Consider the following 27,689-nt stretch of genomic DNA (forward strand, 5'->3'; position numbering starts at 1 on the left):
TACATTCATTTTCTCTCTCCCTTTCTCTGTTTTTAATGTATTATCTTGATGTTTTACCCATTTGTGTTTGTTTCATGATGGAAAGGATGGGAGGAATAAATTAGATAAATTACACTGATATCATGGAAGAAACTGTACTGCAGTTGTTTCATGCTCTGTAAAGTTCAGAGTTCAGAAGATATAGATGCTTGGTTCTTCCACTTTCTTTGAAACCCGACCTGTCAGGTGACCCAGACAGAAAAAGGGCAGTCTTTGAAATAAGATTGATGTTCCATTGAGTTGATGCCTATTTTGAGTCTCATTTGATTATATGTGTATCACTATTTTAGAGTCATAGATATTACCTGTTGGTGATCTTTTGAAAGAAAACTTTCAAAAAGTTTCAAAATTTTTGAAAGAAACTTTCCCGAAAAAGTCTTTGGAAAACATTAGAGTGTAAGACTTGTCCTGATTATGAATCATATTCCTATGTTTGATAATTTATTGACCTCTTTCTTCCTGTGTTAAGATGGGCGAAAGAACTCTTCTTTCAACTTGTTCTATTACTCCAGTCTCTAAGTTGATTATATTGTTCCTTTACAGTTAACAGGCTGTTTGAAAAGATAAATATTAATCTTTGGGTTACTTTTGACAACCAAAAAACTTATTGATTCTCATTTAAATTTTACCTTTAAAAAAATCTTTATTTTCTCCATGGGTGTGTCCGCGCGGCTAGGGAGGCTTAGGCAGGAAAATTGAAAGTTCAAAGCCAGCCTCAGCAAAATTGAGGCGCTAAGCAACTCACCAAAACCCTGTCTCTAAATAAAATACAAAATAGGGCTGGGGATGTAGCTCAGTGGTCGAATATCCCTGAGTTTAATCTCTGGCTATCCCCTCAAAACAAAAGCAAAAACAAACTTTATTTTCTTAAATGTATACAAAGAAGCCTATATATGTAAGGCCTATAGGTGACTAATATATAAATAATCCATAATTAGCTGAACTGTTTATGTGTAGCCAATAAAACCATAGTTGAATTCAAATTTAACTTAATTTATTATTGGTGATTTTCAGGTTTTCTTAAAATATAATTATATGAGGATATATATATATATATATATATATATATATATATATATATATATAAATTGAATTGATTTGACCATTCCACAATGTATATACATTTCAAATATATTGTACACCATAGAAATGTACAACTTTTTCAATTAAAATAAATTGAGTATTCATGGGTTTTGGAAGTATATCCTCAAATATAAGTTTAATAGAAACATGCCTGTAGTCATATCCAGGCAAGCATATGCTAATGTTAATACCCAGAAAACAAATAAACAAGGGACTATTAAGAAAAGATAATCCAGTGATGACTTTGCTTGATTATGGATTAGCAGTCACCTCAGAAAAGTGCACGTGCATAATGTGTGTACTGTGTTTAACACAGTGCTATAGGCATTGGAACATCATGTTTCTTCATATTTATGAAGATTCTATATTAATTTACCATGTTTTAAATGTGTAAAGCAGAACTGAAATCTGTTTCTGGAGTTCAGCAGGATTGATTTTATTAGTGGAATAACGATATATTGAGCCAAAATCTAACAGAAGTAACGTATATATGTAGTAGCCATTGAGTGAGAGAGAAGATAATGTGCTAATGATGACAGAGGACAATAGAATATGTTGAACAAGAGAATGGAATTCAAAAAATTTTTAAGTCCATAAATTAAAGGTCCTTTGAGGGCCTCAAATAAATTATACACAGAGAGAAAACTTTCCTGTTTTTGTTGGAAAATGCTATGATCCTGGAACTGAATTGTACATTCAGGCTAGTGGAATTAATTTGGGTCATTTTAGGAAAATAATATCTGCCTTCTCCCTTTTCCCTTTTATTGCTCCTGATCAAACCAAAAGGTGATATAGCAAAATATAAATTAATGTGTAAATAGCAATGTTTTTACTTTTAGTAACTTTCATGATATAGTTGTTTGACAAGCATTCTTTTTTTTTTTTTTCCTTTCTTCTTTTGATACTGGTGATGGAACCCAGGGGCACTTTACCACTGAACTATATCTCCAGTGCTTTTTATTTTTTATTCTTGAGACAGGATCTCACTGAGTTCCTGAGAGTCTTACCAAGTTACTGAGCATAGCCTAGAAGTTGCAATCCTCCTACCTCAGCCTCCCAAGTGGCTGGGATTATAGGCATGTACTGTTGCGCTTGGCAACACACTCATTCTTTATGGCCCAGTGTATGTTATATAAAAGTATGTGCTTACTCTACCAAAACTGGGAAATAATTTTATTCTCTTAAAGCATTTCACCGTTTACCATGCTTTCCCTTTCTTGGGATCTCTTTGAACACTTCCTTTAAATCTTTAATCATTTCCTGAATAGTTGATGTGATTGCTTCTACTCCTTTCCCCCCAACAATGTAGGGAAACTGCCCCCCTCCCCCCTTCTGAGTGGGTGGAGAGTATTTTGCTGCTGAAGATCCTCTGGTTAAAACAGATTTCATCTCAGAACTATTACATGGAGGCTATATTTAATTATTTTTGTAATGGATCACCATATACAACATTTGTTGATATACTAATAAACACTTATGAGAAAGTAAACTTATTCTTTAGTAGTGGTTTATTTATATAATTGATTTTATTTTATTTTTCGTTTCATTTTGGTTTTATAAATGATATTCTTCTAACAGATTCTACAAATTGATTTATACTGAAATGAGTCTGTGCTGTATCATCTTAAATAGTTATCCTCGTATTTGGGTAAATAACCATGGTGTTTAATAATTGCAGATCTTCCTTGGCTGTTTACTTTTAATGTGAAATTTTATCCTCCTGATCCTTCTCAGTTGACTGAAGATATTACCAGGTATTTTATATTTGCATATTAAAATGAATCTTAGAGCTCTCCTTTATTTCTGTGCTCTGTGGAATCATGGTAGTAATCTCAGGATTGAACATTAAAACAAAGTTTTAGTAGGTTGGGTTTTAGAAATTTTCTTGGAAATGGGTCCTTTCCTAAATAGTTTTGAAATGTTGCCAGTTGCAAAAATCGTGTTTACTTCTCTTTAGTTCTCTCTTTTAAGTAATAAAATACTTTTAAAAATGGTATTGCTGGCAACTTTGTTTGTAATTTAAATATATGTTCTTCCAGTCCACATAATCTCTGAATAGTTTTCTTGGCCTCCTCAAAAGCTACCCCACCTTCTAAATGTCAAAGACCTAATCACCTTTAGACTGTCAGGCCCCAAGTTAGGCAAGTGTCTGATCTCAGCTGTGCCCCTGAGGCCTTCAGTTAGCACAACAGATTCTATTATATGCTTTTACAAAGACACTGATGTTCAGTATTTTAGATTTTAATACTGAGGTGGTTTTTATTATATGAGCCTGTGTACTTCTCTCTTATTATAAAGATGATATAAGGGTAAATGAATGAAATTATTTTAAAAAGTCAGTTGAACTGGTAGTTTTGTTTGTCCTCCTACCTCCCCTATTTCCCTGCCCCAGATAAAACTAAGAGTATGTAAAGGCAATAGCCATTTTCTTTCCATTTCCTTGAAGATTATGTGGACTATAAGAACATATGCTTAAATTGCAAGTAAAGGGTTGTTCAAGAGCAAGAGAACATTTACTGATCCTGAGAGTGGCATCTAAGGACAGTGAATCATCAAGTGCCTTGACATCTTAGCCCTGCTAGATTGGTAGTAAATGATGAAGTTTCTTAGATTTGTTAAGAATAGTGTAAAGGGCTGGACACACGCTGACTCAGGAAGATCACAAGTTCAAAGCCAGCTTTGGCAACTTAGTGAGACCCTGTCTGAAAATAAAAAGTAAAAGAGGACTGGGGATGTGGCTTGGTCATTAAGTGCCCCGGGTTCAACCCCCCACTATCGCCCCCTGCAAATAGTATAAAGGGATGATTCTTATATATTTTTAAACAGGTTATTTACATGGCTAAGGAAAATTGTATAGCATTTGTACTATTTAGAAAACAAGAGGGTCTTAGTGAAAGACTGCTTATCTCTCTGGGTTCTGTGCCTTTGATGTTCTCTGCTAGCCTAGTTTTTTATTGTTGTTGTTGAACATCAAGTTGTATAGATGCTTAAAATGTGTAGTATCCATGTGAGGTAGGAATGGTGGAAGTTTCTTTTCTATGTTACAAAAATAACAGGCCTTTTCTTCATTTTTTATTACTTGTTGCTGAATAGGAATGTACCAGTATACCAATTAATTACTATTAATTTAGTTCTGATAAAAGTAGCTTCAGCTAGTAAATAATAAATAGTAGCTTCTGTAACTGCATAGCAAGCTGCTTAAAGCGTTAACCTGGATAGGTTCGTGTGTGTAGGGTACAGAAGCTTCACTGCAGGGGAGTGCCTTTGAAGAATGTACATAATGTGACTTTGGGACCCAAACTGTACACTCCTTTTTGCGGTAATTTGTTTGAGGGATGATAATCCTTTGGTGATTGTAACTTCATTACTTTGGGTTTACATATAAATTGGGTTTAAACATTTCTCCCTGTCTGGTGGGAGGAATAATAGAATCTTCTGTGCTAGCTCTTGCTGATTTTTATTTGAAGTTTTTAGGACTTAAGACTTTAAAAACAGAGGAAAGGACCAGTGTGAAAAGTAGTGACAATAATATAAAAAGAAGCAGCAGGATGAAATCTTTGTGTTAAGGTCTTGAAGTACCACAAAATGTGTAGAACAAGCTCTGTGTATTACTGATTAAGAATTTGAGGGTAACCTGGTATCATAGTTTAAGATTTAGTTTTCTAAATTAGGTACAGTTGTGATCATATTTTCTGTAGGTCAAGGAAACATAATCATCCTTAAAAAGAGAACTTACACAATGAATAAAAATACTCAGACTGCAGGGCTAATGAGAAGACTTTTATTTTCAGGAAATTATTGAGTACTTGATTTGCTAACTGTGGGACCACAATGATGATCTATCCCTGCCCAGTGGTAGATTTGGGTGGCAATTCAGGTGTAACTGAACTGGAACTGTGTGGTGTGGGATTCGGTCTCTGACTCATGAACAGATACCTGCCCAGAAGCCACCACTCCTGAACCTGTCAGGTAGAACTTAGGAAGAGTATTGGACTCTAAAACCTGGCCAGGCAAACATGATCACAGAAAAAAGGTAGCCAGTAGCCAGCAGGAATGATAGTCTCTTAAAAAAAAAAAAAATCTTCAAGAATGAGGGCCCTGCCATCTATTTCAGAGGGCTCAATGGTGAGGTGACCTTAGCAAGTGGTGAAATTTGAGAGGAGAAATCCGGTTTTATGATCTCACCAAAAGGAATTGATAGCGGGGCTGAAAAGAAGAAAGATCCCCATAAAATAGGTATCACATATTTTTTCATGTTAATTTAGTGGAAAGCAAAGATTCTGTTATAACTGTGTAGTAAGCCACTTGAAGCATTAGAATTGCTCTTGTTATTATAACTATTAGTTATTGATTCAGGCACCATGCCAAGTATTTTATTTATAGTATTTAATTTTTACCCTCACTTTCAAAGGAAGGTAGAGTTTGTCCCATTTTATAAGCAGCAGATTAGCTCAAGGTCACATGAAGTCAGCTATCTGACTTACTGGGATAGCTGCTTCTTTAAATGAGTGGTCAAGTAAGGGCTTCAAACTAGATTTAATTATAATTGATATTAAAGGCATCTCAGGAAAAAAGGAATATGAGATATTAATAGGAAATGGGTAGAGATGGTCAAGGGTGGGTGAAATTAGCTTTTCTTGCAAATACTGGACTGCAGTGATTTTTTTTTTGATATTGTATTAATCTTTACAACTTTTAGGAAGTGTGCTCATTTTTATTACAGTTTTAAATCCAAGGAGACAGTTGAAGTGATTGAATTTTTAACTTTATTGTAGTAGTTATTGTAAACTTACCAGAATTTACCTGAACAGCCGTTCAGAATTTTTCTTCTCTTAGACTTCTATAAATAAGTTATAAATTTAGAAGTCCGAAGAGCAAGGTGAGACTTTTTATCAGAGAGGACTATTTGTGCTGTGGATATGAATATAATGTATATAGTATATATTTATTTTCAAAGAAATAGTAGAATTTAAGGAATTATGAGTGCTTCAGAGTTAACTAGTTATTCTTCTGTGACCCTTTGCTCTTCTTCACAGATACTTTTTGTGCCTTCAGCTTCGAAAAGACATTGCCTCTGGCCGCCTGCCCTGCTCTTTTGTGACTCATGCCCTCCTGGGCTCCTACACATTGCAGGCTGAGCTTGGAGACTATGACCCAGAAGAACACAGCAGTATTGACCTCAGTGACTTCCAGTTTGCCCCTACACAGACTAAGGAACTGGAAGAGAAGGTGGCAGAGCTGCATAAAACTCACAGGTCTGTAGTTGATCTCCTTGCTAGAGAGAGATTGGCCATGGTAGATTTAAATTGTTTGTCTTTGTAACCCTGGCTGGTTATTTGAGCATGGTTTCTAAGATTATCTAGTTTTTCCTTTTGGAGCGTCACCCAGACCCATCAAGACAACCTGTAACCCTTGAGATATTCTTTCAGTGTTTTTATGACTATATGAGAGTTGTGTGCATGAAACTAAATTGCCTTCATTTTTGGTAAAAATGTACTTTTCCATGTGACATTTTCTTGTCTCTTTCCCCAGTTTTATCCCTTAGCATATGTACAGGAAGCAAATATACCCACATATTGTTGGCATTTACATTTCTTCCCTTTCAATTATTTTTATTACTGTATTCGATAAGAAAGCCTAGGGATAATGAGTCCTTGGGGTTTGAGTAAAAGTGTGGGTGATGATGGATGTAGGAATAGTTACTGAAGGTGTACCATGATTCCATGATCCACAGATGTCACCCTTTAATTTAAGTAAGGATTACTTAACTTAATAGCATATACATTTGGAGTAAGAATATATATGTGCAAAAAGACTGTGGCTATTTACACTAGTTTTTATAACTCTAGCTACAAAATTATAAATTGTTTTTTGTTGTAAAACTAGTTTTAAAATTGTGAGTGAAATAATTTGAAAGGAACTTTAAGAGACTGAGAAGTTTTAAATGGGCCACATTCATGACTTTGCTTCAAAAAATGATAGAGTATTTGACTCTAAATATTTTCTTGTGAACTTTATTTGCATTCTATTCAACAAACATTTATTCTGTGATTTAAATTTGAAATACCAGGTACTAAAATGCCATGGGTAATATGAAGACTCATGGGACCTAGTTTTGTCTGCCAGAAACTTAAAACTTGTTTAGTTGGGGACATAGGATGGAATGGAAATAATTTTGGAATGAAAATAATATTAGTGTGGACAGAATATGATATGTTATTTATCATAGGTATAAAATCAAATACAAGTAATTCTGGTCTGTCTTATGATTAAGTCTAGCAAAATTAAACTGAGGAATTAAAAATAGTCTATTTACTATATTTTATTCTCAGTTAACTTATGTTGTGCCTATTATTCCTAGAGCTTTTTTCCTTAGTGGAAATAATCAAAAGCATCATTTTAAGATAAAAATGACAAGGATGGACATGTGCCTCCTTGCAGACAGTCAGTTAAGATTAGAAAATCTTAAGAGGAAATGCTAGAGATTCAGAGATCAATCTCCTTACCTGTTCCCCATGTCTTGGCAAATTTAGCTGCATTACTGCCTCTAACCCAAACACTCCAAGATCACACATCCTTTCCCCCATTTTGAGTGCATTTATTTTTCATCTACCAATAAGACAATGCTGTTTCTTTTCATTCTTAGGGGCTTATCTCCAGCACAAGCTGATTCTCAGTTCTTAGAAAATGCAAAGAGGCTTTCCATGTACGGCGTTGATCTACATCATGCCAAGGTAAATGCATTGAGGAGTAGCTTTATTGCAGTCTATTAACTGAAATTTTGAAAAGGTTCCAGTGTTAGAATAGTTTAGCTTGCTTTGGAAAGAGGCTATTATATTAGCCTTCACTTCAGGGTCTTTGTAATGTTTCTTTGGTGATTAATTATGAGGTTCATGGTTGTGGGAGGCATTGTTTGTTCTGTATTTTCTTCTTTTCCTTGTCTTTCATTAGTACCCTTTCATTGATACTTACCATAAGACTCACTTTGTCAGCCTTTCCACCCTTGTCCTCTTACCCTGGTTAGTCTGAGTCAATTTTTGCTAGTCCAGATGCTGCACTATTGCAGCTTCCTCTCTTTTCTGTTTAGGAAGGAGTGTTCAATTCTTAGCAAGTATGAAAGGGCAAAAGCAGAACAGCTATGACTGCCTTCCAGAAAGCTCCTGGGTTGTGAAGGAGACCTCCTAGATTTGGGATTTTCCCTGTGTGAAAATAAAGTGGAATGATCCAGGCTCCAGGTGATGAAAAACCTTCAGTCTAATTTCAGAGGTAGTAAAAGAATGGAATAATGGAGACAGGTGATAGGATAAGGTGAGTTAGTAACAGGTAATAAATATTACCTACTTCTTGATTCCAGCTTAGATGATCATAGAGTGATGAGAATTTAGGAGGAGAATGATAGACAAAGTCAAAGACAAGTTTGGTTTTGCAAAATATATACAGTCAATACACTGAGAGATAGAACCTCTGGTTCCCTGCTTTTAAAGGATCCTGCCAATCTCTAGATGTACCATAGAAAGACCAGATTATATGATTTGAGAAATCTCTAGAAAAGCCTCCTACTCAATATAACTTTTCTCCCTGGGCTTCAAATTTATAATTCTTATTTTTTTGTTATTAATCATACTTTATATTTGCAAGGCACTCTTTTGTCCTCAGCAACTTCCTTTATTTTAAAAGTATTTTTTCTTATCAAAAAAGTAATATGGGGTTGGGTTATGGCTCAGCGATAGAGTGCTCACCTAGCACCGGCGAGGCCCTGGGTTTGATCCTTAGCGCCACATAAAAATAAGTAAATAAAATAAAGGTATTGTGTCCCACTGTAACTAAGAAATTATTTAAAAAAGCAATACATGTTTATCACAGAAAATAGAGGCAATCAAAAGAAAATAAAAATCACTTAAATCTCTTTATGCAAGAATAAGCAGGTAGGTTTTGATACATCTTCTTTTTATTTTTTTTCATCTCTGAACAGTTGAATTCTCATGCCTTTTAAAAATGGAATCATATTGCAAGTATCATTTTTTTTTCAAAGTTTTTTTGTTTTTGTTTTTGTTTTTTTTTTTTTTTTAGTTGTAGTTGGATACAATATTTTATGTGGTGCTGAGGATTGAACCCAGGGCCTCATGCATGTTAAGCGAGTGCTCTACCACTGAGCCATAACCCCGGCCCCTGTTTTTTTTTTTTTAACTGCATAAAGACATTTTTTTTTCCTATTACTGAATAGACACTGACAGTATCAATTTTAACTGGTAGACGCTGTATTCCTTTAATTTAAAAAAGCATTTGCACACATACTAACTTAAAATTTGAATGTATTTATTTTTATAACTATATAAAACACATTGAAGAGAATGATTTACCCAAAGTCACATATTTTTAAGCAGTCCCTTTGCCTGATACCTTTTGATAAATCCTACTAGAAGATGAAATTCAGCCTTCTAGTGCTTGAGTGTTTTTTGCCTTATTTTCTATATGGTGAGTATAGGCTGGAGGTTAGACAAGAAACAGCAATACGGGAGGTAGGAGAGAATATGTTTGGGACCAGATAGATACCTCACCTCGCTGACACATCTGCTTTTTTGAAACTTGTTACTCTTGCCATATTTCTTTCTCTTTTTTTTCTAGTGCTGAGGATTGAGCATGGCTTCATGCATGGTAGGCAAGCACTCTACAACTGAGCTACAACACCCGCTATATAATTCTTATATCTCTCTTTTTTTTTTTTTTTTTACTCTGTGGATCATTAGTTAGAAGTTGATTCATAGATGGCAGTACTATAGGGTTTTAGGATTCTTGTTTTTCGGTGCTGTATCTTAGAAAAGTACAAAGGTTGCATACTCTATTACAATTATGGTGGCAGTTTTTGCTAATGTAGTTAGTTAGGAGCAGAATGCTGTTAAAAAAAAACAGAGTACTATTTGTTTCATTTATTCATTCTGTTTATCATTTCTTAGACTCCTTTAATAATATTTGATAAGCATGATTTGTGACTCATGGAAGAGAATAGATGTAATAGTTTAAAGGAACTTTTCATGTAGATTAAAGTTTTGTACTTTTCTAAAATATTTCTTGCTGCATTGAGATAAGATTTTGTTTCTTTTTTATTTTAAGAGTTCTTAATGGCACACTCAAGTTGGGATAAGTTGAAGAGTGTTGACTAGAGGATTCTTGACAAAGGGGAGTGGAAACCACAAGAGTGCTATTATAATCCTTCAGCTGCTAATAGCAACTGTCTTTTATATATATATTTTTTATTTGGGGTGCTGGAGATTGACCCCAGGGCCATTAATATGCTAGGCAAGCACTGTACCACTGAGCTATACCCTCAAACCAACAGCATCCTTCTTGACCCTGTAGGTCCAAAGGGGACAGGGCAAAGAGTGGTTACCAAAATCCAGAAGGAGTGATGTGTCTGGAGAAGGCTGTCTTTAGAGGAGCCCTCATAGAGGGACACAGCCAGCTTCATGTGACCACACAGGGAGGGGATCTGGTTATAAAATCCCAGACTTCCCTGATTTTGTGCAATAACTCCTTTTTTTTTTTTAAAGAGAGAGTGAGAGAGGAGAGAGAGAGAGAGAGAGAGAGAGAGAATTTTTAATATTTATTTTTTTTAGTTCTCGGCGAACACAACATCTTTGTTGGTATGTGGTGCTGAGGATCGAACCCGGGTCGCACGCATGCCAGGCGAGCGCGCTACAGCTTGAGCCACATCCCCAGCCCTTGTGCAATAACTCATCAGATCCTGAATCTACTAGACATGGGATCTTATTGGTGTCCTTATGGAGAAGCTTCTTAAAGGAGCAATGAGCAAGGCAGGGAGGTTGCTCCTTTTTATTCAGTCTTTTTTTTTTTTTTGACTTGGTTGCTGAGTGGTATAACTCAGACCTGGAGGATTTAGACATGCTTTTTTTCCTTTTCATTTTATTCCTTTTCTCTCTAATTTCTATTCACACAAATAATTACTGATCATTCTAAAACAATAAGTAAAACAACCAAAAATCAACCCATTTACTTGAATATGGGTGGTGTTTATTTTTAAGCCAGATAAAATAGCTTCCTTGTCCTATCTGAAGATTGCTACAGACCAGACATGGCTTTGTTCAGTGTTTCAAATGAGGGTTGCTCCGGGTTGTGGTGAGAACATGCTATCTTAGGCCATGTCTCCCCTTGCTCCCTCTGGCCATGGACAGTGAAGTTTTTGGCAAACACACCCTTTGGGTCTGGGGCCAAGTAGCTTGGGCACCTGGGCCTAATTCACTGCAGCTTTTTATGCTTTATTCCTAGAGAGAGTTATGGCTGCCAGGGTAAGTACAAGTAAAGCATCATATAAATTAATTTCTTTTTTTTTCCAGTCTGTTCTATATGGTGGGGATAGGCTGGAGGTTACCCAAGAAATAGCAATAAGGGAGGTAGGAGAGAATGTGTTTGGGACCAGATAGATAACCCACCTCTGTTCAGGTTGGTCTCACATAACTTTATTTTGTGCTTGTATATCAGTTTCAAGAGTCACAGCAGATAAAGAAATTACATCAGTTGCCTAGTACTATACTTTTATTTTAAAATATTTTCTAATATAAATTGTGTTTTGTTCTTAGTATGAGAGTCAAAATGTTAAGCTTTTCATGAATTGGGATGTAGACTAAATATGATAATTGTCTCAGCTTTTTTTGTGAGATTTGTTCCAACTTGTTAATGGTTTCTGAAAATGTGAATACCTCTGAAAAATACATGCCAGTTTTACATATCTTGAATGTGATCCCCTTCAGGATAAACCGTGATGTGTGAATTTTGAATATTGTGCACATTAGATCTTCAGCACTACTTGAAATATGAGGAGACCGTTTTTCACTTTTGTCTGTCTGTTTTAAAAAAATCTTTCAGGCTCGAGATTATTTTACATTGTCATATATTTCAAATTAAAGATCTGGGGAAAAGAAGTTCAAGAGTCTGCAGTCTTCTGAAATATGCTGGTCAAAGGAGTGCTAAATGAGAACTGGATGCTGTCAGCACTTATAAGTTATTGAAAAATAGCTTGAAAGAATTCAGAGATTTCTGTTTCAATGCTGTCAGACTAGAGAAGTTTCTATGAGGGTTTGCTGTTTTGCCAAGTTTAGTCATAATTTTAACAGCTATTGGCTAGCATTATTCATCTGAGGTAAAGTTGAAAGTTGCCTAAAGTCAAATGGCTGAGCATACCTTAGGAAGGCCAACAGACTGACCTGAGGGCTGGAGTATCCTCCAGGGAACATATTATATCATCCGGATCTTCAAGATATCTAAAGCTACTTCTGTTTCCCTTCTTTCCTGTTAGCTCTTCATAGAGCTTGAGAATGTATGGATTAGGCCTTTTGAAGAATCCTGTGTTCTATAATCATGTTGTCATATTTCTTTGGCAAAGCAAACCTGAATCCTAAAGATGAAGATTAAAATATACATGTGTTCTGTTAATTTATGTACCTGCACTAACATTTTAAATAGAAACCTGTTAAGTTGGCATTCCTGATCATGGTTTGAGAGGGGCTAGTCAGCCCCCTGATCTGTATAACTATTATAGTTCTAATTGTGGTCACATGAATTATGCTTGGCAGGACTCAGAAGGCGTGGACATCAAGCTAGGTGTGTGCGCTAATGGGCTCCTCATTTATAAAGATAGACTGAGAATCAATCGTTTTGCTTGGCCGAAGATCCTAAAAATTTCTTATAAGCGCAGTAACTTCTACATTAAAGTTAGGCCAGCAGAGGTAAGTAATGTCCTTGTCATATTGAATCAGTTGTCAGTGTTTCCTTTTACTAAAAAGAGCTAAATAAATTATTTTTCACAAAGTCATGAGGATAAGAAATATTCTTTATTCTTCTATGGTAAAATGGTCAGGGCTTCTTGATAAATCTGTATAAGCATGTTCCTCTAGTTAAATGGATTCAACCACCATGTCTTGCACAGCAAGAAAAAGTAATATATGTCTGGCACATAGTAGGAACTCATTTCTTCTTTTTGAATCAGTTAAGTGGTGGAGTAAATAGAGAGGTGGAAAAATGCATTTTAGTGGACATGAAGAATAGCAGTTTATGTGAGTAGTAGATACTTGCTTGTCATAGAAAATAGTATTGCAATCTATGAAAAATTCATTTTGTCTATTATTTTAGATATATATGCCTTTCTGAAGAAGAATTCCTACAGAAACAACTAAATCCATGTTTATCAGTAGCTTCTAGTCAGAGCTTAAGGAGATATGCTAATTCATTTTATGGATTTGTTCCAGCTGGAGCAGTTTGAGAGCACCATTGGGTTCAAACTGCCAAACCATCGGGCAGCAAAGAGGCTATGGAAAGTGTGTGTGGAGCATCATACTTTCTACAGGTAACTTAAAGAAGTCACTTTGGCATTGCTGTTGGTGCCCTCCATGGATCAGGAAGTGGTAGTGGCTAGTATAGCAGATGCATCAACCCCTGCCTTAGGGTTCTTTGCTTTCCTTGGTGCCACATCTCATCTGTCACATATAGTCTATTCCCCTGTCCTTTTCTTTGCCTAAGGCTATGCTGTGATCTCTCTTTGCAGTTGCCCAAAACTTTGCCCCTTCCTTCCATAACCACCATACTACTCCCTGCCTGCTGCTGTTCATTCCGCTGTCACTCATCTTAGGTTTGATTTAGATGTTGTCATCAGCTCCCTCACTTCACCTCTTGCCCAAACCAGCCTACACTCTGTGGTCTGTCCCTTAGGCAATTTTTTCAAGAGTGCTATATCCTCTGCTCTCTTTCCATATCCAGTTTCCTAAACTGGTACTGGATTAGTTCTGTGTACCCATTAATTCCCACCTTACCACTTCTGTACCTGTGCTGTTAAGTGCCATCTTAAGTTGAACAACTAGGGTGATACAAGGAGCTCTACATTATAACAGAACATACCTCTGTGGATCAATGCTATTACAGATAAATAATTTCTCACATTAGTTGGATCCTCAGTGCTCCTAAACAATCAGTCTTTTCTGCCTTTTGACATCCCAAATATTCCTATTCTTCTAGAGTCCCCAGGCTCACTTGCCTTTTCCCTCAGGTACTCCCCATTTTGTTGTGTGCTTAGAGTAGAAATTTAAGTCATGAGCACCTTTTCTTCTGCACTTTTTCTTGTAATTAGGAATTACTTCCCTTCCCTGCATTCATTGTTTTACTCCTTTACTGTTCCAAGAAAAGGATAGTTATTCCTTTTGCTTAAACCCTTATTTCATGCCTCACAAGAGGATCCTGCCAGGTAATTTTTTTACTTTCTAGTGGGTGCCTTTGACTTTGGCCAATGAATATGTTTATGTCTTGCTCTGTTAAGAACCAAAAAGTCCTCAGATGACCATCTTTAGTTTATATCCTGCCTCCTTTTGTACTTTTCTTCAGCAGCAGATTTTTAACAAGTAGTTTGGTTACCTTCATTTCCTCCATTTTCTGTTACTGTGGTCTGCAGAACTGTGTATCTAGGCCCTTCATTTTAAAGATTTTTGCTATGGACTTAGGGTCTGATAAGGTTCCACCACCTTCTATCTTTATAACTGGTTAGTTCCTCAACCTCTTTGTGCTTCAATTTTATCTTCCACATGAGATGCTAATAATAGTAATATGTACTTATTGGATTGTTTTGAAATTCTAATGAGATTATACATGTTAAACAAACTCAGAACCATTTCAGGTGTATAATAATGTTTATCACTATCACCTTTGCCATCACCATCACCATCACCCTCATGCCATCATTATTAATTTGGTACCATAGTGTGCTATTTTTAAAAGTGAATTGTCAGTACAAACGACTCCTTCTTGAGGTTAAATTGAATAGATTTGTTTTCAAAACTGTTCTAATATACCCATGTTAGAGGAGAAATATAAATCATAAAATATCCTTGAATCACCTTGACTCAGTTACACTGATCATAGATAGCTTTGAAAAATTTGATTTCTTTTGGTAGCCATAACATTTCTCTCTATGAGACCCATTGTTGAGAGCCACAGCCGAAGGGGCCCCAGCAAACTTTCAGACTGCCAGCTGATGATTGGCTCACAGCAGCCCCAACAACGTCTAGCTGATTGGCTCCTCTGCGGTCATGCTCATTGGGCTGTTTCCTTGCCCTTTCAGACCACGGAGCTGCTCATTGGGGGACTTTTTGGCTCCGCCCATGCGACCCAGCCAATTGGCCTCAAGAGCAGGAGGGTTGGGGGAGGTGGAGAAGCTGGTGGTGGTTGAGAGAGAGGCTTGTGGGAAGCCGGTGGTGGCAGTTGGGCTCTGAGGGTTTTTCCTGAGGAGCTGTTTTGTTTGGCGTGTGTGGTTCTAAAAATAAAGTTAGTTACAAGTGGCTCCTGAATTGTGCCCAGCCAGACTGCGGCAACCCATGAGCCACTCATATAAAGCCAGTATAAAACTTTATGTCATATAAGTCTAGGCTGGACAGACAGCAGTCTTCCCTATAATGATAAAAGCAATAATCTTTTTAGAAATGACAAGTGCTAACATTCATTCCTTGAGCATTTGTAATTGTCAGACACATAATCCATTGCTTTATATTGCAGCAACTCATTTGTTCCTCACCACAGCAGAAGGAAACTGATGCTCAGAGGCAGGTAGCAGCAGGCGCCCAAGCAGAGTTGGGGGCCTGGCTCTCTGACTCCAAGTCACACATTCCTCATTCTGCTCTCTTCTCCCTCTCATATGGTTCTAGCAGGAGCTTTTGTTAGGCCTGCAAAAACCTCAGAGTCCCTCCATCTTTTTGACTAATGAGTTACAAACTCCATTCTAAAAGTAGACTGATTCATGCCTACAAACTTTTAAGGTAATGGTTAACAGAAGTATTTTTATATTTATAAATCTTCATAATGCTTCTAAAGCTATATAAAACAATGTATCTTAACATAGAAAGGGCAAATCATAATGTGTCTGTAGAGTGCTTTAAAATAGATCAGTTTATTATGTTTTAGTTTATCATAAAAGATGCATATTTTTTTTAGAAAATTATAAGGCTTATGGATTGAAGCTATTAAAAAATAAACTGATCTTTCTATTTATTGATGGTCAACCAGACTAATATTAGTGAAACAAAGATGTAAAAATAAGGTTGCTACCATTGCTTGAACGTTTTATAGAGCCTGTCACTATTCTAAGTGCTATATAGGGATTAATTTTTTTAATCTTTACTACACATTTTATGGGGCAAATGCTATTATTTTCTCTTAACAGAAGTTAAGAGAAAATAATACCATGGCTATGTAGGTAGTAACGTGTGGAGATGGAATTCAAGCCCCAGGCACTTGTGGCTCCTGGTGTTCATATGTGTATATGCTATACCATGCTACCCATTTACATCTGCAGTGAATGTGTCTTCCTGTCTTTTTCTCCCCCAATGCTTTTGTTGTTCTATATGTATGTGAACAAGAAATAAGCGTGAAGTTCTTGTAGCTGGATATTAAACTGCCTTTTAAACTTGGCATCATATAACCAGAATAATCTCAAGCATATTAGTGCCACCAGTTTCACCAGAGAGCTTTATGGGAACCTATGCACTAATCATGATTAACTTTAGTAATTTATATGTGGCTTTTCTTAAAATGTTCCTTTATTTTCCATCCAGAGGTAAACACTAATGATGTTTATAATGGCAGGGTGTTATAAAACTAAATTGGTAATATTCTTTTTGAGCAGTGAAATATGTAAAGGTTGAGTTCCTTTTTGACACATCATTACTTACATCATCTTGCCCAAGGTCTTTAATACTCTGCAAAAGTTTGTAGCTTTATATTCTTGAAAGTGAATAGTCAATGTCTTTAATAGTTTTGATGTTATTCTTGTGAAGATAGGGTCCCATTACAACACTGATGGACATAATTAAGTATTCTTGAAGTGATAGTATTAAAATATTTTGTTACTTTGCCTACATTTTCTTTCAAAATGTATTTACTTCTGACTTCAGTTATGAAAAAGTTCTTTCAGAGAAAGATAACAAATGCTTGTGTTAAATCCTTTTGTTTTGACATTTCTTTCCATATAATTGTATCCTAATTACTCAAGACTTCATTCTTGGAAAGTAATCTGTAAGCTAACGCTTTGTATATGTGGCTACCAGTGCTGGTTAAAAAAGATAGTATTTCATCCCTATTTGAAATAAAAGTTCATCTAATTATGATTTTCCTTCTTTTGTATTATGATACATATTTTTCTTATATTTCTTGGAGATATTGTGTTATGCATATATGTATATATGTATATATAGTAGAATATCTTCTACAAAGATGTTCTGGTGGATGATTATTCTGGCATTCATTTAAATGGCAATTAACCATATGTCCATTTCCTTAAAAACAATCTCAAGAAATATGATTCTATAGAATTATTTTCATTAGATAGATATCCTAGTGTTATGGTTTAGATATGAGGTGTCCCCCAAAATCTCACGTGTTAGACAATGCAAGAAAGTCTAGAAGTACAATAATTGGGTTATGAGCTTTAATCTATTCAGTATATTAATCCAATTGAATGGATTAACTGGGTGGTAACCATAGTCAGGTAGGGTGTGGTGGAGGTTGGTCATTGGGAGCATACCTTTGAGGTATATAATTTTGTTCCTGTTGAGTGGAGCAGTCTTTCTGCTCCTCAGTTTCATGTTCTAAGTTCCTTTTCTCCTCCATACCCTTCCTCCATGGTGTTCTGCCTCATTCCTCCTCCAGAATAATAGAGTTGGCCATGTCTAGGCTGAGACTTTTGAAACTGTGTGCACCAAAGAAACTTTTCCTACTGTAATTGTTAATTGTCAGGTCTTTTGGTCACAGTAGTCAGAAAAACCTACTGAAACACCCAATCTATATAAATAAGAGGTCATTTTTAGAGTTATTTTAAAAAGACTTTAATTAAAATTAATCATTTTGTGTTTTATCGAATTAAAGTAGGACCATTCACTAATGGTTCTTATAGTGTGTCAGAGGTTATTTGGCTTAATGCCAACTTTCTCCCCAAAATTTCTGATACAAGAAAACTCAGAAACTTTTCTTTAATGGTGTGACTACAACACCAAGAAAGAGAACACTGAAAAGCCAGGTGCAGTGGCACCTTCCGTAATCCCAGCTACTGGCGTGGTGGTGGTGTACCCTGAGCTCACACCAACCTGGGTAGAATAGCCAGAGCCTATCTCAAGAGAGGAAAGCTGGAGTGGGGCTCACCTGTCATTTCAGCAGCTAAGGCAAGAGGATCACAAGTTTGAGGCCAGTCTCAGCAACTTAGCAACACTTTGTTTCAAAAAGTAAAAAGTGCTGGGGTTGTGGCTCAGAGGTTAAGCACCCCTGGGTTCACAAAAGAGAGAGAGAGAGAGAGAGAGAGAGAGAGAGAGTGTGTGTGTGTGTGTGTGTGTGTGTGTGTGTGTGTGTGTGTGTGTAAAGAGAGAGAGAACACTGCAAGAGATACATAAGCATGATCTTTGGAGTTTTCCAGATGCTTAGTACCCTCATGTAGTAAAAGATGAATGTGGGGTCCTCCTTTGTATTTATTAAGCACCTGGTGCATGTGAAGAAGTTACATAAACTAAAATTAGAAAGTTAGGAAAACACCAATGGAAATTGTCTTAAAATTTTTCTTTTAGTTGTGGATAGACATAATATCTATTTATTTTTATGTGGTGCTGAGAATTGAACCTAGTGCCAGGCAAGGGCTCTACCACTGGGCTATAGCCCAGCCCAGGAAATTTTCTTAAAAAATGTTTTCTGAGCCTGAGCAGTTTTTTTTTTAAGAGAGAGAGAGAGAATTTTTTAATATTTATTTTTTAGTTTTCAGTGGACACAACATCTTTATTTTATTTTTATGTGGTGCTGAGGATCGAACCCACTCCCCAGCGCATGCCAGGCAAGTGCGTTACCGCTTGAGCCACATCCCCAGCCCCCTGAGCAGTTTCAGATGGTTTTAAAATTAGTTCATTTTATGAAAGAAGATAGCAGGTTAAACCTTCAAAAAGATATATCCTTTTTTTAAACATACGTATTCTTAAAATATTTTCATATTTCCAAAATCAGACATCCTGTTTGTAGTTTTAGAAATTTGTTCTGGAGATTGTCTTTGGGGTTGTCAATGCACATTTCTTATTTGAGGTATTCTTTAAGAATTTCTCTTTTTTGCTGTAGTTGATGACTCAGTATCTATATACTATACTTTATGAATAGACTAAAATAAAGATAAATATGATGAGGCTAACCTGGTTTTTAAGGAGTGTAAGTATTTCCCAAACAATTGCTGCACTTACAGGCTTTCCAGAGACTCCTTACTCCACCCTTTTTCTTTTCTTTCTTCTTTCTTTTTTTTTTTTAATACTTTTTCAGTTGTCAGTGGACTTTATTTATATGTGGTGCTGAGAATTGAACCCAATGCCTCATAGATGCTAGGCAAGTGCTTTGTCACTGAGCCACAACCCCACCCCTCTTTTATTAGTAGATCACTGTTTTCTCAATGGAGAATTCTTAGATCTTATTTAGATGGATTTCTAAGTAGGGAATTCCTGCCATTCAGCCCATCAGGAAACAGTGCAAGGCAAATGGTCTGGAATCTCTCATCCTAGTTGTCTGTTACTCACGATCAGCATGCTGGGAGTTTTGACTTCTCTGTGCCTCATGTCTCTGCTATTAGAGAAAAATAACTCAGAGCATGACTAGGGGGTTCTTTTTAGGTCCAAATTTCTACTGTTCTGGCAATCTATTTTAAGAATATGCACCTTTTTCTAAAGTACAATTTGAGGTATGCTTCTGATTCCTAAATGAATAGATTTAAGCCAAGAAAGTCAGAAATAAATCAATTTCATTCTAACATACTGTTTTTCTGGGTGAATACTGTTTTGCAAATCTTCAGTTGATTTGAGATTGCCTCTCTTATTTATTACATACTGGTTTTCCTTGACTTGGATCTCTTTATTGGACATTAAGCAAGAAGAGATTTCTATAAAATTTGAAGATCTTCAAACACTTGAAATGATTTTTAAAAAATCTTTTATTAAGAAATCACTTTTCCCTTAGAAAATGATAGGAAAAGTTTTGGTAGAGTTTTCCATACTCCTGAATTGTTAGTTAAGATCATATTTAATAAATTGTGTAAGAGCTCTGAGATAATCATTTTGTTAAGACATTTTATTAATTCTTGATCAAACAAAAAAATAAGACAATTTCAGTTGTATTCCAGAAAGATTGACTTATTTACTGAAAACATGCATAACTCTGGGAAGAAAGTTTACTTAATTAAAAACCCAGGGCTTGCATAGTAAAATTGTGCTGGCAGTAAATGATGTTAGTCATCTCTACAGATCCACTGTGTGTTCTGTTCTTCATGGGAAAGAATCATGTGATGAAACAGATTCTCGAGTTAAATGTTTTTCCCCAGGAAAAACAGACATAAATATTAAGAATTACTAATGGTAATGGATTGCTTCTTGGCACTTATAGCTAGGAGCAAGAATTCAGACATATGTGTTTATATAAATGATTTAATCTAATACAAATAAATAACCCTTGATATACACTGAGAACAGCTGTTCTTTCACTCTGGTTGAGAAAAATATTTTTCATGAGTACATGAATGTGGCTTTATATCACCATTATAGAGCTACATATATATATATATATAGGAGGGTTTACAAATAATATTTCTTTTTATTATAAGTTAGGTAGCATTGTTTTGAATCATACTTAAAATTAGATAATACTAAAATATATAAAATTAGATACTAAAATATATCATTTTAATTAAAAAAAATCTGTAAATCTAATTTTGCTCCCTGTTTTCCCTGCTCCCCTCAAGGCTTGTGTCTCCAGAGCAGCCACCAAAGGCCAAGTTCCTGACCTTGGGGTCCAAATTCCGCTACAGTGGCCGTACACAAGCACAGACCCGCCAGGCAAGCATCCTCATAGACAGACCAGCGCCACACTTTGATCGCACCTCTAGTAAACGGGTCTCTAGGAGTCTAGATGGAGGTAAATACATTTATGATAATTTTGGATTTCATTCCTCTTTCTCTAATTCATTGTGGTCACAGAATGTTTAACTAGTTAATAAGATCATCAGAAATACCCTAGAGGAATAGCCAATTTTTTCTTCAGTAAACAAAATGTTATTATACTCAGAATAAAATAATTTTGTAGTGTTTTGAAGTTGTCATTCTCATTTGTGTTCATTAGATGTTGGATGGACATGTTTTTATTTACTTGATTGTGATTTGTTTATGTGGTTTAATTTCTTGAACTTATTAATGATGAAATATAATTCTAAGGTTTTTTTTGTATGTCAGTATATGAAATTTCATTCAAATGAACATAAAACATTTCTAGCACTATCTAATGTTGGGTTACTCTGATGAAGTTTACCAAACTTTCCTGTGTATGTCTTTAAAGGATTAGTTTTAAATATAGTGTTTTTAACTAAAAGAAAGAAATATAATGTGTTCATATGTTCTTTAAGCTCAGAGGAATTATATATAGTTGTGTGTTTTTCCATTGGCATTCTAATAAGCTACATATTATAGTTGATTTATGTAAATTATATGTGGAAGTAAGTTGATGTTGCTTTTAAAGATCTCTATCTACCCACCTCCCCTTCTCCAATCTGGGATTTATCCCAGGGCTCTTAACAACCGATCCACATACCATGCACCCCCCTCCATTTTTTTGTTATATATAGAGACAGGGTCTTGCTGAGTTTCTTAGGGCACTAAGTTGCTGAGGCTTGTTTTGATCTCTCTATACTCCTGCCTCAGCCTCCCAAGCTGCTGGGATTATAGGCATGTGCCACCATGCCTGGCTATGTATCTGTCTTATTACCTTGTCTTTGTGGAATTAATAGTAATAGTAGATGCCCTATAAAAAACAAGCTAAGGTTATGCCAGGCGCAGTGGTGCACGTCTGTAATCCCATCGGCTCGGGAGGCTGAGATAGGAAGATCTCAAGTTCAAAACCAGCCTCAGCAAAAAGTGAGATTCTAAGCAACTCAGTGAGACCCTGTCTCTAAATAAAATACAAAATAGGACTGGGGATGTGGCTCAGTGGTTGAGTGCCCCTGAGTTCAATCGCTGGAACCCCCCTCCCCCCAAAAAAACCTACCTAAGGTTAGGGATAAGGGGATATGTACTCAGTGGTAGAGCACTTGCCTAGCACGTGTGAGGCACTGGGTTTGATCTCACCACCTCATTAAAAAATGAATAAATAAAAAGTTATTATATCCATCTACAACTAAAATTATATTTTTAAAAAAGCTATGGTTAAGTTTGTACTAGAATGCTTTATGAAGGACTTATTTTTACCATGTAATGGAAATGGGTATGGTCAGTTTTCTACCAAAGAAGAAATAGTTTCCAATGTTTTCATTTACATTTGATAGCAATTTGCAGTTCAAAAACATTATTTACTATTGTTGTTTAGTAAAGCCCCCTTTTTATTATTATACTTTGTATTTTTCTAAAATATGAATTTGAATAATTTGTATTTTAAATAATTAGGTGAAATGGACCAACCAAACATATGCAGTCAGATAAAAATGCTCTTTAGTGTGAAGTGTTGATGCTCACTGGCCTTGATTACTTTTCCTAGAAAAAAATTTAGAAAATACAGGCCAACACATGGAGGTCTTTCCCAGGATTTGTTGATGAGAATTTTTTAATATATAGTTACTAGATCTTAAGTCCAGAGAGTCTTCGTAAAATCCTATGAGACCACACAAAAAATATGCAAGGGAACCATAACTGTACTTCAAATGAGTGTCTATATTTCCAAATGTAGTGATTTAAATTCAATGAATTATTAATCAACACCTGAGCACTTTTCCAAGTAAATCTGAAAATGTGCCAGCTCATGTAAATATTTCTCATGTCTTTTCCCTTGCCACAGAGAATTTATATAAGTGCTAAATAAATGCAATCACTGTTGTTTAATGCCCTTAGAGAACTCATTGCTCTTTCCAGAACACTGTCTGTCTTCAGCCTTTGTTTTAAATTGTGAGGCTCTCTAACTTTTATATTGCAAGTGTTAGACTTTTAAAGAGCAATAAACCAGTATATTTTCTTTGAGGTATATAAACCATGCTCAGGGAAACCCACCATCTGTTTGGGCAGTTAGTGCAGAGGGTTGTAGGAAGCTGTATCTGAAAACAATGATTTTTACAAGTAAAAGCTACAAACACGGCATAGTAATCCATTATTTTTCCCTTTGTGTTTTGGACACTGTAATTCATCAGATGGGCAAGTCATCAAAAGGATTATTGTGTTATCTTGAAAAATAGGAGGCTTTTCATGCCAGTACATGACTAGACAGCCAGAAAACTCTTTGGTTAAGGCTTATGTTCTCCTTTTTTCCCCCTAAAGCAACACTAGTCTGTAACCTGGTACTGAATATTTTCTTCACCATCTTCATCAGTATAACTTTTGTTGTTGTTGACATATTTTGTATTTTCTTTTTTTTTCAGCTTACTTTTTGAAGTAGGCTAGAATAATTTAGATATATAAATAATCTTTTACTTTAAAGTTTGGCAGATTAAATCTTCTAGTGATTATATGAAAAGTACAAATCAGTGAGATAGCTGAAGACCAAATACCAAATACCAAATAAAAACCAGTCTAGAACAGCTGTCTTCTGAGATTAGGAAATTAAACCTAAAAGGAAGCAAATCATTCATGTAAGAGCACTAACAACCAAAATGTATTTGGGGGAGCCACTGATTTTCTGAAAGTGGAAAATATAATAAGGAGGGTCACTACACAGAGTCATCAGGGAAGGAAGGCCTATTGGAGGAAGGACCAGTTCACTTGGAATTTGAAGGATGAGAGGGAGGCAGCCAAGAGAAAAGGGGAGATGCTAAACCATTCTAGGTAGCAGAAGTGGCAGGACTGAAGATTACAAGGTGAAGGGAGAGCATTCCAGAAACAGAAAGAATGCAAGCCTAATCAAAGGTTAGTAAGTGCCTGGAGAGGTGGGTTGTGGTCTGGCCATGCAGGTCCTTGCAGGCCATGATAAAGAATGTGGATTTTATTCTACGTGCTCTTGGAAACCATTGAAGGGTATGGAGCACAGAAGAAAATGATTTTTATTTTTCAAAAAAACCATTTGGTAGAAGAAAACAATTAGGATGGAGACAGGAGGGGTAGGCATGCTGGTTAGGAATAGTCCAAGTGAGAGTGATGTTGCTCTTACTCTGAATGGAAGTAGTCCAGTTAGCTATGCCACACTGCAGGTTAGGCTCAGTGCCTCGGCCTACAAAGCTTCTTAAGTTCTACAAAAGTGTTAAAAACCTGAAAAAATGTTTGGCCCCTAAATACAAAAAGAAAACTGCAACCTGAAATTGTTTAAAAGGCATTCATTCATATTTCAGTAACATTTCCATTTGACACCATTTCTAAGTCACATTTTCACATTTTACAGTAATTCCTGACTCTCATGGGTGCTTAGAAATCATAATCAACTGTGTGTGGTGCCTCACACCTGTAATCCCAGAAACTCAGGAGACTAAAGAGGATCACAAGTTCAAAGCCAGCCTCAGCAGTTTAGCAAGGCCCTAAGCAACTCAGTGAGACCCTGTCTCTAAATAAAATACAAATAGAGCTGGGGATATGGCTCAGTGGTTGAGTGCCCCTGAGTTCTATCCCCAGTACTCCCTCTCCCCAAAAAAGAAATTATAATCATAAGAGATCATGCATAGCCATATATTTTCTAAGAGAAAATTAGTAAAATCTTGTCAAAAGTTTAAAAACAATCTCTGGAAAATAAGCATATGTGATATAAAATATGAGTGCATTTTAATATTTGATGATTTGGTGTAGGCTTTCAAAAGTATGAGTACTTATGGGCTCAAAAAGTCTTAAAAGATGAGATGTTAGAAATAGAAGTGGGAAGAACTGCTACATTTAGAAATATGTTTAAGGACTCTGTTGGGCCTGCTGTGTTCAGAAATAAAGGAAGATTCCTAGAAGACTTCTAGGTTCCTGGCTTGAGCAAATGGTTACAAGTGTGAGTAGCGTTTGATGAAAGAGGAAGGACTGAGGAAGATGCAAATTTTAGACAGAGCAGGTGAGCAGTGGTGAGGGTGTGTAGACTGTGATACATAGATTCATAGTACTGATGACTTCCATGTTCAAGATGGTCAAGCACTATTCTTCAAGTGCTTGCAGCATCAGGGGTTTTTGTGTGTTATTGGGCTTCCTCTGGGATAAGGACCAGAGCAAACCGCATGGTATCAGTAAAGCACTTTTTATACAAGTGAAAGGACCTCATGGGAAGTCATATTTGGGAGGGAGCTAAAGATAGAGATGATCACCTGCTACTCATTTTGCCTTGTTGAAGTTTCTTGGGTTGATGTGCAGTATGATAAAAACTTTGAACTTAATACATGTTTTTGCCTAACTTTGGGAGAGATGAAAGGGGCACATAAAGTCTGGGTTTGCTGGGCAGTGGTGGTTTTATCTGTGTATTAGATTTGCTATAGGTTAAGTTGAGACAAACAGGAGAGGAGTGTTAGTATAATGATAAATATTTAACATGAACAGAATTTAAATTCTTAACATTTACTGTCTTCTTGTGCTCAAAGTAAAGGTTCCTTAGTGAACGACTTCTTAAAACTTATTATATCAAATCATTTTAATAATTAGATAATTATTTATTATAATAGGTAGATTCAGAAATAAATCTAGACAAGACTAAAGAGACCCCCAGAGAATTAAAGTATTGGTTACATTTTTCTGACATTTTGCCTTGACTCTGGTTCAGTTCAGCTGGTCTGAGAGCTCCTCCTACTGGTCAATTCCATTGTTGAAGCATATTCTTCAAAAATCTGATGAGACCCTGTGTGGTTCAGTGGGGAAAATTCAAAATACTGTTAGATTTTGGTAAAAGTTTAAAAATGAGTTTATTTTCTATTCTGATATTTTCAGAAATCAAGCAGTATTTTTATTTCTGTTAGTTGTATGTATGCTGCCTGTTTATTTGAGAGGGAAGTATTCTGTGTAAAGCTTTACCTTTTATATATCTTAACAGTAATCCAAAATTATCTTTTTTTTTTTTTTTTTTTTACCAGCTCCAATTGGTGTTGTGGACCAAAGTCTTATAAAGGATTTTCCTGGACCTGCTGGGGGGATTTCAGCATATGGCCCAGGAGTTGTCAGCACTGCCATGGTACAAGATAGGGACAGCCGGAGGGATGTCAGAAGCCCATCTAAAGCTCCACATTTGCAACTCATTGAAGGAAAGGTATGGCAAATTAGTAAAATACATGGTTTTAAATGTGTATGTGGACCAGAAGCTATTTGGTTCATTTTCAGATATCAAATATTTTAAAATTATCATTGTTCTATATTGTTGTAAATTCCCAGTTTTCAAATATGTGTGTGCTCCTGCTGGTTGTGACTGTGATTTCTAACCATGTTTTGGTTGTTGTTGAAAGCAAAATATTGCAGTGTAAATTATATTAATGCAAGTAAGTAATTCATTGGTCTTTCTGGCTTTGTAATAATCTTGTTAATTGAATTACCATCCTATAGAAGCTATGATGATTTGAAAATTATATTTGGTTTGTTCCAAGTAATTTTAAAGTATATAGCCTCTGTCTTGATTAATTATGTCGACTTGCATTTCTAGACATACACAAAGTGATCTTGTGTTTTTCAATGATAATCTGTAAGTGCCTTAGGAATTCCTGCATCAGTAACCTCTAATGCCCAGCACAGAGGTCAAGTGCTTCATGTAGTAGAAGACTCAAATCATTTGTATTCCATTATTATATGTTTTGTGACTATCACCTTGAAAAATTATTTTGTTAAAAATAACAGAAATTGTGTCCCACAAGATAACTTTCAACTTCTGGAAAATGATCAGAATTTTTAAAAATAATTATAATAAGGAGGCACCTTAGGAGAGTGACTACTTACATGTGAAACAGAAGAGCATGGCATTTCAGCAAGTTTCTGTTCCATTTATTAAATAATTTGACATATCTAGTTTTTTAAAAAACTTTTTTCTTGTGTATCATAAAGACAAGAAAGTATTCTTTCAAATTTCAGGGAAGCTTATCTTCAGCAAATGATTGGTTATGCTGGCTTATTTTGCTAATTTTTTAATGTCTGTCAGCAATCAGATTTGAGTTTCATAGGATTTACTTGCAATCAGTTTGAAAATAATAATTAAATCAGTTGATACCTATGTTTTATGTAATAAAGGTAGTCCAATTTCCTCTTTAAAATGGATCATTTAATTCGTCTTCTAACTATACTTTGTTAATATAAAACCTACTTGAAAGTAAAGTTTTCACTAATTACCCATTTCTTCTTTTTTCTTCTTTTCCTCTTGCATTCATTTTTTCTTTTGAATGTATATGTTGTGTGATTTCTTATTCAATTATGGATTTGTTTTTGAAAATAGACTGCTTGCATGTGTCCACCTTCACCACTCATCCGTTGTGTTTCATCTTTTTCTCCAAGCCTGTTGCCAGTCCCTGAAGTGGACTTGCTTTCAGACATTTCAGAGGAAGACCCTTTTGGGGAGGCTGACCAGGTTACACTAGACAGTTTAGAGCTCCTTTCCACAGGTGAAACATC

General features: G+C 35.7%; 1 protein-coding gene across 12 annotated transcripts in view; it reads left to right on the forward strand.

Moving 5' to 3' along the window:
* Nucleotides 1-27,689, forward strand: part of Epb41l2 (erythrocyte membrane protein band 4.1 like 2) — a 196,506-nt gene that overhangs the window by 126,140 nt on the left and 42,677 nt on the right. For all 12 annotated transcript variants that reach the window (XM_077801974.1, XM_026380655.2, XM_026380689.2 and 9 more), the window contains 7 exons: nt 2,801-2,876; nt 6,159-6,377; nt 7,769-7,856; nt 12,711-12,863; nt 13,383-13,480; nt 20,921-21,093; nt 26,174-26,346. In XM_077801974.1, coding sequence (XP_077658100.1) covers nt 2,801-2,876; nt 6,159-6,377; nt 7,769-7,856; nt 12,711-12,863; nt 13,383-13,480; nt 20,921-21,093; nt 26,174-26,346 — 980 coding nt within the window. The remainder of the gene's footprint in view (nt 1-2,800; nt 2,877-6,158; nt 6,378-7,768; nt 7,857-12,710; nt 12,864-13,382; nt 13,481-20,920; nt 21,094-26,173; nt 26,347-27,689) is intronic.

The sequence above is a fragment of the Urocitellus parryii genome, chromosome 8, assembly GCF_045843805.1.
Source record: "Urocitellus parryii isolate mUroPar1 chromosome 8, mUroPar1.hap1, whole genome shotgun sequence".
NCBI lineage: Eukaryota > Metazoa > Chordata > Mammalia > Rodentia > Sciuridae > Urocitellus > Urocitellus parryii.